This window comes from Syngnathoides biaculeatus, chromosome 4 (assembly GCF_019802595.1).
Source record: "Syngnathoides biaculeatus isolate LvHL_M chromosome 4, ASM1980259v1, whole genome shotgun sequence".
NCBI classification, from domain to species: domain Eukaryota; kingdom Metazoa; phylum Chordata; class Actinopteri; order Syngnathiformes; family Syngnathidae; genus Syngnathoides; species Syngnathoides biaculeatus.
The window spans coordinates 16,771,938-16,789,937 of NC_084643.1; the positions used below are offsets into that span (position 1 = coordinate 16,771,938).

General features: G+C 41.1%; 1 protein-coding gene across 3 annotated transcripts in view; it reads right to left on the reverse strand.

Annotated features, from left to right (window-relative positions):
• Positions 1–170: 170 nt before the first annotated feature.
• The window catches only part of araf (A-Raf proto-oncogene, serine/threonine kinase), a 63,082-nt gene continuing 45,252 nt past the window's right edge, over positions 171–18,000 (reverse strand). For all 3 annotated transcript variants that reach the window (XM_061816808.1, XM_061816807.1, XM_061816809.1), the window contains exons 12-16: positions 12,074–12,120; positions 11,675–11,793; positions 11,447–11,578; positions 11,104–11,238; positions 171–3,752 (exon numbers count right to left, since the gene is read on the reverse strand). In XM_061816808.1, the coding sequence (XP_061672792.1) occupies positions 3,612–3,752; positions 11,104–11,238; positions 11,447–11,578; positions 11,675–11,793; positions 12,074–12,120 (574 nt within the window). In that variant the 3' untranslated portion in view covers positions 171–3,611. The remainder of the gene's footprint in view (positions 3,753–11,103; positions 11,239–11,446; positions 11,579–11,674; positions 11,794–12,073; positions 12,121–18,000) is intronic.

The window sequence follows — 18,000 nt, forward strand, 5'->3', positions numbered from 1 at the left end:
TATTTGAAGAGGTCAGACGGAAAAGCATCCATTTTTGCTGTGTCTAGATTCTATAAATTAATGCATCTACGGAAAAAACAAAAATGGAGATACCTGCTCTTGCATCTGTACTCTTCATATATATATATATATAATATATATATATAAAATATATATATAAATATACACACACACACACACACACACAAATTTGTTGTTCGATTCAAAATGACCAAAAATAAATAAACGTGCAGTAAACTTTTCATCATGTTCTTTGAAACAAATCTGCAGGGTCATTAGAAGCAATGCCAAACTTAAGAGTCAATTCTCAGTAAATTTTGTATTACTTTGTCAGTTATTTCAATATCCACCTCACCCCCCGGTTCCTTTTAATGCAAGCATATCAACAATTTTGTCTATTTAGTTACCCTAAAATGCTGCAAGCACGGCACCGCAACTGTAAAGACGTTAATAAATAAAAGAAAGACCTAGTCTTTCCAACCCTGGTTCACAAATATCCATCTTAACACCAAATTAAAGGTTATTTCCTAACAACAAATCCCCATTTCTACGTGGAATGAGTTAGCACATAGGGTACCCAGCCCCTAACTGCAATGTTTATGAAAATCCACATGTCTGTTCTCAAGTAATCTTGTGTTGGAAACACCCAATGCTATCAAGATCTGCTCTCTCTCTCAGTGCAACAAAGCCGAGCATGTTTACAGAATCCTAAAACCCAAGTCGCAAAGTTTATGGTTCAATTTGTCATCATAAAACAATTGTGTATTGGTATCAGTGCTGAATCTCTAGCGATGAAAGTACATTAAATTGACAGAATTCAAACCTAGAGCCATCAACAAACCAATGACCAAACACTGCTCCGTTCTTCCCATTTTCACATATTCCTGCAAGAAGATGAGTTTGTAGATACTGTCACAATAAGAGGAAAAGGGGGGAAATAAAGTGCACGCTTTATGACTACACTCAAACACCATGTGTTACTTCGCTGGTGTCAAACTCCAGGCCTTGGTGCCAGATGCAGCTCACATCATGTACATCTACTTCATGTAACTGTAATCTGTACCAAAATGGAAAATTGTCTTTAATTTTCATTTTTATCCTGCTTGTTGCGTATATTATATATATATTGCGTATTTATATGGTTTCATAGTCATAACAGCCCTCCAAGATAAACCACAACTACAATTAGGTTTTCACAAAATTGAGTGAGACACCTCTGCTTTTGTTACAGATATACCCGGTCTGTAATGCTATCAGTATTGCTGCAACAACAAAAGTCATATAGGCTTTCTAGTTTGCGCCACTCATACTGATAAGGATAAACCAAAGTTAAAAGCAGCATCCAGAGCAACGTGGGTGTGAAAAATTACAAAATTTGACAGGGCAACCACATTGTAATTAAATCTAAACATAAATGACATTATTTTTCTTTTTCAATTCTATAACTGGGATTGCTGCACTTGACGCTTTTTTAATCCCAAGAGTGCCTGCACTCCGCCTCTCACTGTAGGTCAAGGATAGTCCCCAACATCCCTGTGACTGCACAGTATAAGTGGTATAGAAAATGGAAGAACGTGTAAGAACAGTGAAATTAATGAATAGATTGACCTTGTATTTACAAAACCAAGTTGTTTTCAATCTCGGCAACATTGAAACTAAAACAGACTTTGTAATGGAAACAACAAGGTTAAATATTCAAGTAAATGACAAATATATGCTTAACTATATGTTGCTTTCGCTAAATTAACCACAGCTAAACTCATTTGTGTGAGCAACCAATGACAGATTTTGAAAAGACAATGGGGCTAAACATTAAAGAAGACCTTCAAGTGCCAGTATTTTTAAGTCTTTTATGTCTAGTAATGTCAACTGGTGGGATATATTAGTTTAAACGGAGAAGCAGCTCTTGGCATGGTTCAAGAAAAAAAGAATTCATCCATTGTCAGCCCAATGCACTTCATGACATAAGGGAGTACACAGACGAGTGATTTAGGAGATTCTACAAACAAGCATGAGCATCACACCAAACAAATACAGAGTCAGACATTCTGAGAAGTTTGGAAAGTGCACGGATGGACAAGCTGGGTAGAAAATTGGTCACATGGGAAAGCGATTCAGAGGTACTTGCCTTGGATTTCTCCACTTATGGAAGCACCATTTTTAAGGAATGTTCTGATGAGCTGTACTCAACACAATCACTTCCTCTCCAGTTACTTCCAACTACTGTTTGTCGAATTTACAAGCACTAGGTTTACAAAAAAATAAAATAAAAATACACTCACAGTTGAATAAGAAAAATAATGAAGTCAATGTCAGTTCTTTTGATACACCATTACAAGTCAATCCTGTGTTCCATATTCATTTATGATATTACTCATCATTCACCAATTAGTATGTTAATGTTTATTTGACAAAATGGGTCTGAATTTGAGCAACAGTGATTAAGATAACCCGTAACAGATTTGGACTTCAGCCACATTTACTGCGCTAATGTTTTCCAGGCTTCTAAATTGTGTGTGCGTGCAGTATGGAAGTAAACATGTGCCACCAGGATTTGAATTAAAAATGCCACTGAACATTTCATGTTGTAAAATACACATTATTTCAAAGTGATCACATTTTCAATAGCTGTATTTTAATTTAACTTTTCAATGTTAAAGTTGCCATTTAAAAAATTCAACCTTTAAAACTCAAATGCATTATTTTCAGTCTCCTGAGATTCAACTGGCTACATTTCGCTGTCTGAATTTCGTCTAACAACCAGCCAATCCAGTGACTCTCAGGAGATTGGAAATATTGCGTTTTAATTTTAAAGGCTGAATTTATTTATATGGCAAATTTGTGACCATTGAAAAGTTACACTGAAATAGTTATTGGAAATGTGATCGCTTTGAAAAAACTGTGAATTTTACAACATAAAATTTTAGTGGCATTTTTAAATGAAATCCTCGTGGCACATATTTACTTCCATCGTGTAGACATTTTAAAAAGGCTACATAATGCTCACATATTCAATCTGTCTGGCTTGCAACTTGGGTCTTGTCTTCATTTTTCCATGTGTATTGTTATGGTGTTATAAATCTGCAAATCGCATGCACTCAGCTTTAAATAATGTTTTTTTTAAGTAATTGGAGAAACAGCGTTTTGGGGGTTCACTCTAAAGAAAAAAAAAACATACATAGTTATCAAAAGAGCTATGTACTATGAGAAGGACCGATATTGCTGTGATGTGACTTTTACATTATGGTCACAGTGATCCTGGCAAGCTGTGAGCCTGTATGAGACAATGCTGCAGTATTTGTTTGTCATAAAACAATGGACACCCTGTCAGAGTATCTAATGCCCACTTTGAAGATACTCAAGAAATACATAAACTGCTGACAAATAAGATAAAAAAATCCCCTTCCCGTTGTCAAACAGGTATTTGTCATTTGAAGAATGAAAATAAGAACAAAACATTCCTGCAGTGTTTGCGTGCTGGAGCTCCAAGTTCTCTGAAAGGATCTGTTATGAAATTCTGAAAAAAAAAGCAGCTGAAGCCTCTCAGAGGCACTGGAATTCTGTGGTTTTCAGAAAAGGCTGCATCCTTTCCACCGACAGCAGCTGGAATCTTACGGGGGCATCAGTCCAGTGGTGTGGAACAGGAGAGGGTTCAGGTCCGCAGCATGGACGGCCCGATGGAGAGAGGGCTCTGAGCGACTCCGCTCAATTTTTGGCAGCAGGTCCTGTACTTGCTCAATGGCTACCAGGATCTAATAAGGGAGGAGAAAATGTAAATTAGCTATGTAGCTTGTAGATTTGAGGCCCACACTGGAAACAGTTTCAAGTATTTTTTTTTTTTTACATAATTTGGCTTTCCTATTCGTAAAAACCCACAGAATCAGAAATCCAACACAAATTTTGGAGGCCATAAATGTTTTAAACTTAGTGGAACACACTAATGATCTACTAAACTCATAGCAAATGCAATGGTTTCCCCAGGTGTCATTATATTCTCCCAGTTCGTTTCAATATGGGGAACAATATCATTAACACCCTCTATAGCAGGGGTCACCGACCTTTTTGAGGCTGAGGGCTACTTCATGAGCACTGATCATATGAAGGGCTACATGTTTACAGCAAACTTCAGTCAGTTCACTATTATATATATATATATATATATACACTATTTCTTATTTTATATATTATACAGCATTTTAAAAATGTCAATGTAAGCAAGTCAGACCTAAAATTTAAAGCACAAATAACGATAATTTGTGATCTGTGCTATATTTAGAACATGCCTCGCGGGCGCCTTAAGTTAAAGGTCAAGTGTAATGCCGCCGTGGCAGATCGACACATTTAGCACCCCTGATTTACGGATTACGTCCTCCCCCTAACTATTACTTTTTTTAGTAGCTGTGTAGACACCTATCTGTCATTTGAAACCAAGGAAGCTATCGTCCTTTGCACCTGTGCAATCCACTTTTCACAATGAACCGGATCTTTTGGAAAAGTATGAAGAGCGAATCCATCCTCCCGAGTGTTCGAGCAATATCCAGCAATACAACAAGCCTGCATTTTGGGTAACACAAAGGAACAAAGAGCTACCTTCCCCCGGGTAAAACTAATAGAATTATACGAGTATCCTTGAGTGCCATACTGCCCTGTACTCCACTTCCTGCTTCTTCTCGAAAATAAATCCCTCAAGAGGATTTTAATGGCGGGAGTTACAAAAAGCCATATACGTCAAAATCATGTGTGGTGGAAAAACGGATGGGTCCATAACGGCTGCCGTTTTTTTTTATTAATAACGTACTAAAAATCATGCATTTCATGACAGTGGACCTTTTGTATTGATTGGTTTGTGTGCTGCGATAGAGCTTCTCTTCCATTGGCTATCGCCGGAGTATTTTCCTGGCATCCCATTGGATAGGACAAATGTCAATCTTTACCCATGATGCACTTCCTGTATCTTGGTTTGTGTGGTGTGATAGAGCTGCTCTCCGAATGGCTGTTCTGTAGCATATTCCTGGCATACCATTACCGAGGAGGGACGTCAATCTTTACCCATGATGCACTTCCTGTATCTTGGTTTGTGTGTCACGATAGAGCTGCTCTCCTATTGGCTATTATGTAGCATCTTCTTGGCATCCCATTGGCTAGGAGGGACGTCAATCTTTAGCCATGATGCACATCCTGTATTTAGTGTGGCATGATTTTGGACACTCGACTGTCACCGAATCATGCTGGCGCTGTTACAAGCTAACGCACAATGCAAAAATACAACTTTGTCTGTTTTAGTTTATTCAACATTCTTCACCATAGACCGCAAGGAACTTTAGTTTGGGATTAAGTTGCATGCGTACATTCATACATGTTGACTCTCGGCTGTCAAAGTTTGCCTCCTCCTCCGTCCTCCACGATACCTTTTGCCTGTCACTCACCCTTTTCTTCACAAAGTCGCCCAACGCCAAAGGTAAATCAACATTTTTTTTTGTTCATTATTGTTTACATTATGTATTTTGAATGCTTAATTTTGGCGACGGGGTAGGGAGTGGTGGAGGGGGGGGTGTTATTTACTTGTAAAATCTTCTACTTACGGAAATTTCAGGTTATGAAACGACTTCCGGAACGGATTAATTTAGTAAGAAAAGGTACCACTGTCGTCGTCTTTTCCTTTCAGATAATCCCGTCAGGGGTCACCACAGCGTGGCATCTTTTTCTCATGCATGTTCCTCTATAACACCCACTGCCCTCCTATAACACCCACTGCCCTCATGTCTTCCCTCACAACATCCATCAACCTTTTCTTTGGCCTTCCTCTCACTCTTTTGCCTGGGAGCTCCATCCTCAGCACCCTTCTACGAATATAGTCACTCTCTCGCCTTTGGATATGACCAAATCATTGAAGTCTGCTCTCTAGAACTTTATCTCCAAAACATCCAACTTTGGCTGTCCCTCTAATGAGCTCATTTCTAATCCTATCCAACCTGCTCACTGTTAGCGAGGACCTCAACATCTTCATTTCTGCCACCTCCAGCTCTGCTTCCTGTTGTCTCTTCAGTGCCTCTAATCCACATATCATGGCTGGCCTCACCACTGTTTTATAAACTTTGCCCTTCATCCTAGTAGAGACTCTTCTGTCACAGAAAAGTACCACTGTACTTATCTTGAATGATTTGCAATAAAACGTGAGAACTTTCAACTTCATTGAGGTCAGGACTGTCAACTGGATTAACATGCTGCATGACTGGCGTCACCTAAGTAAATGCTCCTCCCCGCCTTTAATCAAGTTGCAAGTTAAACAGTTGGCAATCTTGTCACTTTTTCTTACTCCTCACATCTAAATTACCGTATTTTCACGGCTATAAGGCTCACCATATTAAAAAGCGCAGTCTCAGATGCGGGTGCAATTCCAGTATTTAACACACGTACAAGGCCCACTATATTATTAGGCACAGGCAGGGTGGCGTTCGCGAGACAGTGAGGCACAATTGCACCTTTATTTTTGTGAGCAGAAGAACAAGCTTACACTCCCCCCCACCACCACTACGAGCGGTGGAAGCGAGTCATGAGTCAACACACCATCTTCACCCACTGTTTCACACCAAACCAAAATCTTTACACCACAGCAAACAGAACAGTACAACCAGCAGATGACAAAACGACGAGTGAAGAAATAATTGACAAAACATGCACGTTTAGCACCGCAAAGGATATAGCTATATAGCAACATTAGCTTAAATCATACGGGAGCATCCATGTCCATTATAACATATTTAAGTGTAAAACGTGACTTCAGTTGTACTTTAAGAATTTAAACATGTAGCTATATAGTATAGGTGTATAGCGATACTAGCCGAAACCATAAGGTAGCGTGTATGCACGCTTTTCAAATACTTCAATAAAGTACAACCAAACTCAAGTTTTCCTCCGGGTGCCTTTTTAAATAGCGTGCATGCATGCTACCTTATGCTTTAAGCTAGTATAGCTATATAGCATAGCTATATTATTAAATACGTTAATAAAGTACAATCTAACTCACTGTGTATATGGTTAATCCCACGCCGCTCGCAACTTCACGTTGCTTACCCTGTTCGCGCCGATGTCCAGCAAATGAAGTTACTTTGTTGTTTTTCTTTCACAGCGATTGTCTGTTCTTTATTAATTAACCAAGCTTGGTCTTCTTGACTTTGCAAAGCTCGTTTTCCGACTTCCTCAAGTGGAAGCAGACATGTTAGCTCAAGCATCCAGAATCCTTACAGGAATTGTGGCGTAACTCGCCTGGGCCGCCTCTTTCCTTTTGTTTTTTTTTCCCCTTTTTCATTGTTTGTCATTTGTCATCCATCGCTCCCAACTTCACTTTTATTTTGTTCCCGGCGATGTCTACCGAATGAAGTGGGTTCATTTCTATTTTTCATGGCGATCATTTGTTCTTTGTTAATTAATCCATTGTTCGTGTTGTTCTTCCAACTTGGGCCACCTCGCCTTGTAGGCTCCCAGTATGACAGCAAGCTCTGAGTTCATTAGCTGTGCTTGTTTACTCATGGTGGTGGTTTGTTCTTTGCAAGCATATCTCTTTGTTGATGCCGTTTTTGGGGGATCATAGCGAAAGCTATGTTGTTTAGCACAAACCACATACCAGCATTATGCAGTCACTCACATCTGAAAAATGTACGGGTGTGGTCAGTCATGCCCACAGACAAAATTGCGGGTGTGATTAGGGATGGAATCTCAAGGCCTTAAAATAACTTACTGAGTTGTTATATGCGAGTATGTACTTGTTACATAATACCATAATCAGAATTTATTGACATTGAGACGGACATTTTTAAAGGGCCACTGTCATGAAATGGATGATTTTTAGTATGTTATTAATGAAAAAATGGCAGCCAATATGGGCCCATGCGTTTTTTCCCCACCACAAAACATGATTTTGATTTTTTGTATCTCACGCCATGAAAAGCCTCTTGAGGGATTTGTTTTCGAGAAGCAGAAAGTGACGTAAAGGACAGGAGCGCCCCCAAGTGGACTCGTTTGTTTCTATTAGTTTTACCTGCAGGAAGGTAGTTCGTTGTTCCTTCATGTTAGCCAAAATGCCGGCTCGTTGCATTGGACATTGGTTGAACACTTGGGAGGATGGATTTATTTACCCTTCATAAGTTTGAAAGAGACCCGGTTCGTAGTGAAAAATGGACTGCACGGATGCAAACGCCGAGAGCTTCATGGGTTCCAAATGACAGGTAGGTGTGTATACAATTACTAAAAAAAAATAATAGCGTCTCATAACGTAACAAAAGATCCACGTACGTATGACAGGCGTGTTAAATGTTTCGACGTGCGGGTCGGACGGCGATGGGCTCATCAGCGTAGGGTGCTGCATCGCCTCGCCAGCGAAGGAAGAACTCTGCGGACAATGCTGCACTCAGCCGCGTGCGACGACAATGCTGTAAAGCGCCCCGGCTCAACAGTGTTGTTCATTGCGGACGGCGGCAGCTATGAACAATGCCCTAATGCAGCCTGGCTCGGCTCCGTGATAAGCCACATCGGCACCGAAAATGACCCACACCGGCCGAGGCGCCCCGTCAGCCAGTCACGGCTTCGGCGAAGGTTGCGTGTTGGGCTTGCAGACAGAAGCGGCTCTGAAGAACGCTGCGGACAATGCAGCACTCAGCCCCGTGCGACGACAACGCCGTCAAGCGCCCCGGCTTGAAGGTGTTGTTCATCGCGTACTGCAGCGGCTATGAACAACGCCCTAAAGCACCTCGGGTCGGCTCCGTGATTTGCCACTTCGGCGCCGAAAATGAGCCATACCGGCCGGCTCATCGCCACCGCGGAAGTGGATCGGACGAGGAGGCGCTTAGGCCGTGATCGCATATCATCTGAATATGGCTCGAAACTATAGGGTAATATTTCTTCAGTCTCTTCACTCGGTTCTGAGATGTTCTCTTCTTCGAAAAGAGCTTGTTTTAGAAGGGGCGTGTTCGTCTCCCATAGTTGGGTCCACCACGTGTTTTTATTGGCGAATGTCCGGGTGACGTCACTGACAAGGGATGCAGCAATATGACGACCACTTGGATGTCGTAGAATGACCCTTCTGCAACTTTGCGCATAGATGACGCGCTCTCCGCTCATATTTATTTTTTCGTATAGACATTGACATGAATAGTTATGTTTTTTACATTACAATATCTATTTTAGAATGTTTATAGGGATGACACTTGACCTTTAAAGAGGTCAAGAGACATTCCATTTCAAAACAAAATATCCATACAATCAAATCATTTTATTTCATCATGATGTATTGTCATAATCTAGCGTAATTTACAGTGGTATCTATTGTCAATCCTTTGATGACGGCTAGCAGTAGATGATCTATCTCTTCCTAAAACATGGAAAGGGGAAAAGTTTTCAACTTCAAGATAACGCAGTACCACGGTAGAAAATGACCATTCGCATTTAGATATATGGACAGACTAATCTCATGTTAGAACTTAGATGAAATCACAATCTCATATTTATTATAGTGAGATACTGAAACATTACCTGTTTATGTCGACGCACACACGCACACAGTTGCTTTCATAGAGCATAATCAGCATCCATCTATCTATCCATCTGTTGGTTAAGAGTCTTTAGAGAAGAGTACTAGGAATAGTGCGCTTATTTATGTTTAGGTACTTACTGTACTGTGTTTTAACCCTCTCAGGACCAAATAAAATTTTGCAGAGAGAAAAATCTGATACTTTCAGAAAATGATACTCTGGACTTAAAATTTTTGATTATATTAAACCTGTTGCAAATTTGCAACCCCTGCCCGGAAAGGGTTAATGTCAATTCTGCATTAAGTTGCTGATTCAACACTAATATTTAGGTTAGTGGTTCATGTTGATATAACTAACTTGTGTGGCATACCTTACTAAGTAATGGGTACAGTTAAACACTTTTTTAAAGTGGATAAGTGATATTGCCAGCTACTTCTAGATGTAAAAAACATAAAATACAAACTTGAATTTTAAACTTGTCTCATATTCATTACCACAGTGCCCATTACTGAATACATTTGTGTATGAGAACAGCATCATGTTTACCATTCACAAATACTTCATACATAAATGCGCCACTAAAACAGAAGTGTACAAAATAAAAGGTAAAACAAAGTCTAAATACAAGTGTGAATCAAATACACAACTTCCATAAGATGAGCCTCCCATCAAACAATCAATATTTCATTTGCTTGGATCCACATATATTGAAACTACATATAATATAGTGGAAAACGTGGCAAAATATTTTAATTATTTTGTAATTGTTTCATTATTTGACGCAAAGGTTACTCCACAGTCATAGCCATGAATGAAACTGGACTAATAATTTGTTAAAGGGGCTTAACTAATACACTCTAAAACCAAAAATAAAATAATCACTGAAAATTGACATATGATATCATGAATGTACTGCACCAGTGTATGCTCTGACATGGCCACCACAACTTGGCTTATGGTGTCCCCAGGCCCTGAAAACAGAACACTTGGCATCTCTGAATTCTCAAGGGTTACTAGATATTTGTTTTGAGGCCCTGTAGCTCAGTGGTTAGAGCACTGGTTTGGTAAACCAGGGGTTGTGGGCTCGTATCCCACTGGGGCCTCCACTCCCTGAGAAGGGTTGCGTCAGGAAGGGCATCCGGTGTAAAAATTGTGCCAAACATATGTGCGTTCATCTGAGATGACACGCTGTGGCGACCCCGAAAGGGACAAGCCGAAAGAAACACACACTAATTGTTTTATATCCATAAAATATAGATGCTCAGTCACCGCGCACCAGCAATACAAGTGCCACACAAACAGCAATGTCCGTCCCGTTGGATATTGTCAGACTATGTGTGTGTTTCTTTCGACTTGTCCCTTTCGGGGTCGCCACAGCGGACTGCTGATATAGATCATCTGCCTGGAACATGAGCACTGGACTGTAGTAAGCACTGGTATTAGAATATATCCATGCTGCAATGGAATTTAAATACTTTTACAGAAAAAACTCATTTGCAGTTGACTTTTTGTGGCCACTTGAGGAGTTATTACTTTTGGGTATATGAGTTTGGAATGGAAACCAATGACTTGTTACCTGTGGGAACAGGAGCCTCTCATCACGCTTGAATTTCAGGCAGTCAATGATTAGCCTTTTCATTGATTTGGGTGAGGTACTGTAGAGCTTACTGAGGTCTGGGGACAAATAACCACGTCCCACCATGAAGATTATCTGGAGAGAGAGCGAGAGAGTGTGTGTGTGTGTGTGTGAGAAGAAAAAATAAATAAAAAATAAGTCAATACACTGTTACAGGAATCCTACTGTTTTGAATGGAATATGGAAATGGAAAATGGAAAAATTTTCACAGGAACAACAAAATATACCACTCTATATAATAAAGTTCACAATATTAAAGAGTTCAAATATAGTTTTGTTTAACCTGATCTCTGTTGTTGATATTGGAGTATGGTAGCGTCCCTGACATCAGCTCAAACAGCACTACTCCATAACCATATACATCAGACTGGAATGTATATGGATTACTATCCTGCATTCGGATCACCTCAGGAGCCTTGGCACACATTAAGGAACAGAAACAAGTGTAATGTCAGGTTATAGATAATTTTTTAAATTAATTATTTCTGAAATTATGTGAAAAAAAATTTACCATCCAAAGAATTGATCCACTGGGCTGTTCAACCTGCTGGGAGCCGCTCCACCGTGACTTCACAGTCGCAAGCCCGAAGTCCCCGATCTTAACAGTCCAACCTTCATGGAGGAAAATATCTAGAAAGTAATCTCAGGAAATACTGCCACAGACAAACAGAATATATGTGATTAACAGAGCGAAATGAAGAGAAAATATTGTGGTCTGGTCAATTAGTCAGTCATTTTTAAACAGGGACGTTAAAAAAAATTATGGAAAATGAGAAAAGTGTGACTGAGGTTTTCAACAGTTTTTTTCTACTAAAGTCTGTTGTCAGGTGTCTTGACACAGGATCAACGACATTGAACACAGTGTGGGTGCTAGTTGAGTACAAACTAACACTAGACAGGAAAAGGATACTGTTTGATTTCAGGTCACGATGAATAATGTTCTTTGCATGAAGATAACTGAAAGAGACAATACATGCTTCACTTTATAATAAAAAAAAAAAAAGAGGGGAAAAATTATAATTTGGTACATAACTGAAATTTGAGAAAGCCACAGTATTTGTAGAGATCACCTAGCAACTTATTTTCCCTGTCATTTACAGTGAGAAAAATAAGTATTTCAACACCCTGTAATCTTGCAAGTTCTCCTACTTTGAAATCAGTGAGGGATCTGAAATTTTCATCTTGGGTACATGACCATAGTGAGAGAGAATCTAAATGAAGGAAATCACAATGTATGATTTTTTTTGTATGTTACTGCTGCAAATAAGTATTTGAACATCTGCCAATCAGCAAAAATTCTGGCCATCAAACACCTGTTGGTCTGCCTCTAAAAAAAAAAAAAAACAAAAAAAAACTACACTCCATTTATTATTCTAAATTAGAAGCACCTGTTTGAGATTGTCAGCAGCATAAAAACACCTGTTCAACCCACACAATCAGTAAGACTCCAAATACTAACATGGCTAACACCAAAGAGCTGTCCAAAGACACCAGAGACAAAATTGTAAGCCTCCACAAGGCTGGAAGGGGCTATAGTGCAACTGGTGCGCTGCTTGGTGAAAAAAGATCCAATGTTGGAGCAATTATTAGAAAATAGAATAAACTAAATGTGATAAGCAAGCTCCCTTGGTCTGGAGCTCAAAGCAAGATCTCACCCTGTGGTGTATCAATGATCCTAAGAAAGGTGAGGGATCACCCCAGAACTATATGGAAGAATCTGGTCAATGACCTGACGACAGCTGGCACCACTGTTACTGCTGTTACTGTGAGTAATACAATAATATGTCATGATTTAAAAATCATGGACAGTACGGAAAATTCCCCTGCTTAAATCGGCACACGTCTAGCCTGTCTTAAGCTTTGCCCATGACCATTTAGATGATCCATTGGAATCATGGGAAAAGGTTATGTGGTCAGATGAGACCAAAACAGAACTTTTTGGTCTTAATTCCAGTCGCCGTGTTTGGAGGAGGAAGAATGAAGAATCCATCCATCCATTTTGTACCACGTTTCCGTGTCGGGTTGCATGGGGAATAGCTTCAGCAGGGATACCCAAACTTCCCTTTCCCCAGCTACTTCTTCCAGCTCTTCCAGAGGGATCCCAAGCCATCAGAGAGACATCGTCTCACTAGCGTGTCCTGGGTTCTCCCCGGGGTCTCTTTCCGGTGGGACATGTCCGTAACACCTCACCAGGGAGCCGTCCTGGAGGCATCCGAATCAAATGCCCCAGCTCCCTCATCTGGCTCCTCTCAATGCGGAGGAGCAGTGGCTCGACACTGAGCCCCTCCCGGATGACTGAGCTTCTCACCCAATCTCTATGGGAGAGCCTGGACACCCTGCGGAGGAAACTCATTTCGGCCACGTGATCTTGTTCTTTATGTCACGACCCATAGCTCATGCCGATAGGTGAGGGTATTAACGTAGATCGACTGGTAAATTGAAAACTTTGCCTTTTGACTTAGCTCCCTCTTTACCTCAACGGACCGATACAAAGTCCACATCAATGCAGACATTGCACCAATCCATCTGTTGATCTCCCGCTCCAGTCTTCCCTCACTCGTGAACAAGACCCCAAGATGCTTGAACTCCTCCACTTGGGGCAGGATCACATCACCGAACCGGAGAGGGCACGCCACCCATTTTCCGACTGAGGACCATGATCTCAGATTTGGAGGTCCTGATTCTCATCCCAGCCACTTCCCACTCTGCTGTGAACCACTCCAGTGAGAGTTGGCGATCACGGCTTGATGAAGCCAACAGAACCACATTATCTGCAAAGAGCAGAGATGCGATGCTGAGGCCACCAAACCAGAAACACTCTACTCTTCGGCTGCACCTAGAGATGCTGTCCATAAAAGTTATGAATAAAATCATGACAAAGGGAAGCCATAGAGGAGTCCAACTCTCACCGGAAACGAGTCAGACTTACTGTCGGCAATGTGGACCAAACTCTGACAGCGGTCGTACAGGGACCGAACAGCTCGTATCGGGGGGTTTGGTACCCCATGCTCCTGAAGAACCCCTCAGAGAACTCCCCGAGGGACACAGTCGAACACCTTCTCCAAGTCCACAAAACACATGTAGACTGGTTGGCGAACTTCCATGCACCCTCGAGAATCCTGACAAGGGTGTAGAGCTGGTCCACTGTTTCACAGCCTGGACGAAAATGACATTGCTCCTCCTGGAGCCGAGATTCGACTTCCTGACAGACTCTCCTCTCCAGTACGTCTGAATAGACCTTACCGGAGAGGCGGAAGAGTGTGATCCCCTATAGTTGGATCACACCCTTCGATGTCCCTTCTTAAAAAGGGGGACCACCACCCCAGTTTGCCAATCCAGAGGCGCTGTCCCCGATGTCCACACGATGTTGCAGGCGTGTCAACCAAGACAGCACCACAACATCCAGAGCCTTTAGGAACTCCAGGTGAATCTCATCCAATCCGGGGCCCTGCCACCAAGGACCTTTTTAACCACCTCAGTGACCTCAACCACAGAGAGAGAGGAACCCGCCTCAGAGTACCCAGACTCAACTTCCTCATGGGAGAGCGTGTTGGTATGATTGAGGAAATCTTCGAAGTATTCTCCCCACCAACTCACAAGATCCCGAGTTGAGGTCAGCAGTGCCCCACTACACACAGTGTTGACAGTGAACTGCTTCACCCTCCTGAGACGGCGGACCCGAATATCCTCAAAGCTGTCTTGATATGAATGAAGAATACCATCTCAAAATTACAATCCTTACTGGGAAGCATCACGCTTTGGTGGTGTATTTCTGCACATGGGACAGGATGACTGCACTGTATTAAGGAGAGGAGGACCGGGGCCATGTATTGCAAAATTTTAAGGAACAACCTCCTTCCCTCAGAGGAATGAAGATGGGTCGTGCCTGGGTCTTCCAACATGAAATAACCCAAAACACACAGCCAGCATAGTCAAGAAGTGGCTCCATGAAAAGAATATCAAGGTGCTGGAGTGGCCTAGCTAATCTTCAGACATGCACCCAATAGAAATCATGCGCGTGACGTCACCGTTGTTGGCGACACCATATTGGCGGTCAAACAAAGCCGCTCGGCAGTATGGGACACGTTGAACCGGAGCAGATTTTTCCCAATGCCCAAGACCTGTTGTGCTGTTGGTAGACCAGACGGTTCTTCAAATAGATCATTCTATAGAATACCATCTGAAAAGACCAGAAAGGATTGATGGATTTTGGCAATTAAATGGGATGGATGGTGCCCAACGAAATAAACACGCCTGTGTAGTGACCATTTCATTTCAGGTAGGAATTATTCTTCTAATCTCAAATTATCAAGTAGTATTTATAATGCCAAATTGACCCATTTGAGAAGAATGCATATAAAAAAAAAAAAAAAAAAAGGCTGTCACTGAGGTTTACGGAGGTAAGCGTGTGGCAGAAATACGCTTCAGTGTACGGAGGAGACGACTACCTGTCCTAATTTTTTTTCCAATCATAGTTAATGAATGAGAGTTTGTGTAAAACCAGGGGTCATATATTTAAATATCAGCGTTTGTATTGAAAAAATCTAAGTGGGTTCATGACTATGTGGGATTTATTCCTAATTGAGAACAGATCCAGCAACGAAGTATTTGTATCCGTCCAAACTTTTATACGCTTTCAAACTGTTCTGCATAAATCTCGACGACTTATTTACCAGATACACGTGCATATCCAGTTGTCCAATACAGGGAAGCGAATTAACAGTAAATTTTCTTATCGGCGAAAACATCGACTTTTGCATTAAATATGGATCCTCTATGCCAAGTGTCTCTAATTTTACCATGTACCTTCGTTTATTAATACTTTCTAAATGTTTAACACCATCAGACAAAACTCTGGGTGTCGTGCTATCAGATATTTTCGTTTCGTCATAACGTAATTAACTTTCAACAATGCTTTGTTTGACTGGCAATAAAAAAAAAAAAAAAAAAAAAAAAAAAAAATCACATGATTTTATGACATAGGTGCGCGACCTCTATTGAAGATATTTGGAGGGAGGTCAAACTCAATGTTTCGACAGCCCAGAAACCTGGCTGAACTAGAGAAGAGCAGTGTGGAGGAATGAGCCAATATCTTTGCTGCAGTGTGTGTAAACCTGGTGAAATACTACAGATTTAAATATTAACATTGATTTGTACAGGTGTTCAAATACTTATTTGCATCTGTAACATACAAATAGGTTATTAAGAAAAAAAAAAAAAAATCATACATTGTGATTTCCGGATTTTTTTTTTAAATATTTAGTCTCTCACAGTGAACATGCACCTAAGATTAAAAAAGACCCTTCATGATTTCAAAGTGGGATAATTTGCAAAATCACAGGGTGTTCAAGTACTTTTTTTCTCACTCTATGTATCGGGCAATTTATTAATCTATATCATTTTACACTTGAGAATATGAGACTCCTGGGATCCACATCTAATGGAAACAATGATTTACAACCCTCAAAAAATTAGTCCCACCTATCAGGACGGAATATAGAACTTTGTCCACACTAATGTGTATGCATGCGTGAATATAGCTAGACAGACACAGACACAAACAGAGACACAAACAGAGACACAGACAGAGACAGAGACAGAGACAGACAGACAGACAGACAGACAGACAGACAGACACACACACACACACACAGAGTTGAAACAAGACATTTACATTGATTGTGCAAAGAAAACTTTTTTGCACTAATTTGTCTCACTGTCTGAAGTCAAATCAGACTACAATTCTTGTTTCAGGTCAGTCAGGATAACCACATTTTTAAAATTGTGTTGAATGCCACAATAATAGAAGCTTTCCGAAAGAATTTTATACTATTTGAGAAACATAGGAAATTCTTATATTTCCTCCTGTACTGTATCTTGGTTTGTGGCCCAATAGAGCTGCTCTCCCATTGGCCACCGCTGGAGCACTTTCCTGGCATCACATTGGCGAAGAGAGATGTCAATCTTTAGCCATGACGCACATCCTGTCTCTTGGTATGTGTGACAAAATAGAGCAGCTCCATCTATTGTCTAGCACGGAGCATCTTCCTGGTATCAAAACTCTTCATAGGCTCGGAGCTACGGCAAATTTGTGTGTGTGTGTGTGTGTGGTGTGTGGGGGGGGGGGGGGCATGTCAATCTTTACCCGTGATAAACTTCCTGTATGTTCGTCACTGAATCTATTGTCATACGCTCGCGCACAATTGACAACTTCTTCGCAGATTTATTCTTCTTTTTTCCCCGTGGCAAGAAAGTGATTACAGCAGATAGGGTGCGAGAACGGATTGTTCTCGACGGTTGGTGGTGACCACAATCAGCAGGTGTGGGGCGACGCGACGCTTGACCTAGAGGGAGACGGGAGCAACAAAACGTCAACAACCGCAGGCGGGAGGAGTCGGCCCACCATCCTGCGGACCAATAAAGACCAATGAGAGAGCGCCAAGGATAACTGCAGGAGACACATAACCAATAGTGAATTAGTAGATTGTACTTTTAAATTGTCCTGGGCAACTCGGATGTGTAGTACGTTGGCTGGAGGGAACAGAGACGTACAGGGTTGTATTGAGAGGGACCCGAGACCCAGGTGTTTGTTGAAGGAGTAAATCCACTCGCGTGTGAAAACGCCGGGTTCCTGGTCCTTTCTTTGCAGAACGAGCACGGAAATTGTTGGATGAGTGGTGGTCAGGTAAGGTCGCAATTTGGAGTCAGATGATTAACGGACTTTTGTATTGATCTAAAAATAATATCCAACAATAATTAAAAAAAAAAGATATACACATGTATGTATGTTCGCTGTGTTTGTGTTTCTGAGACATCCATAGCAAACATGAAGACTAA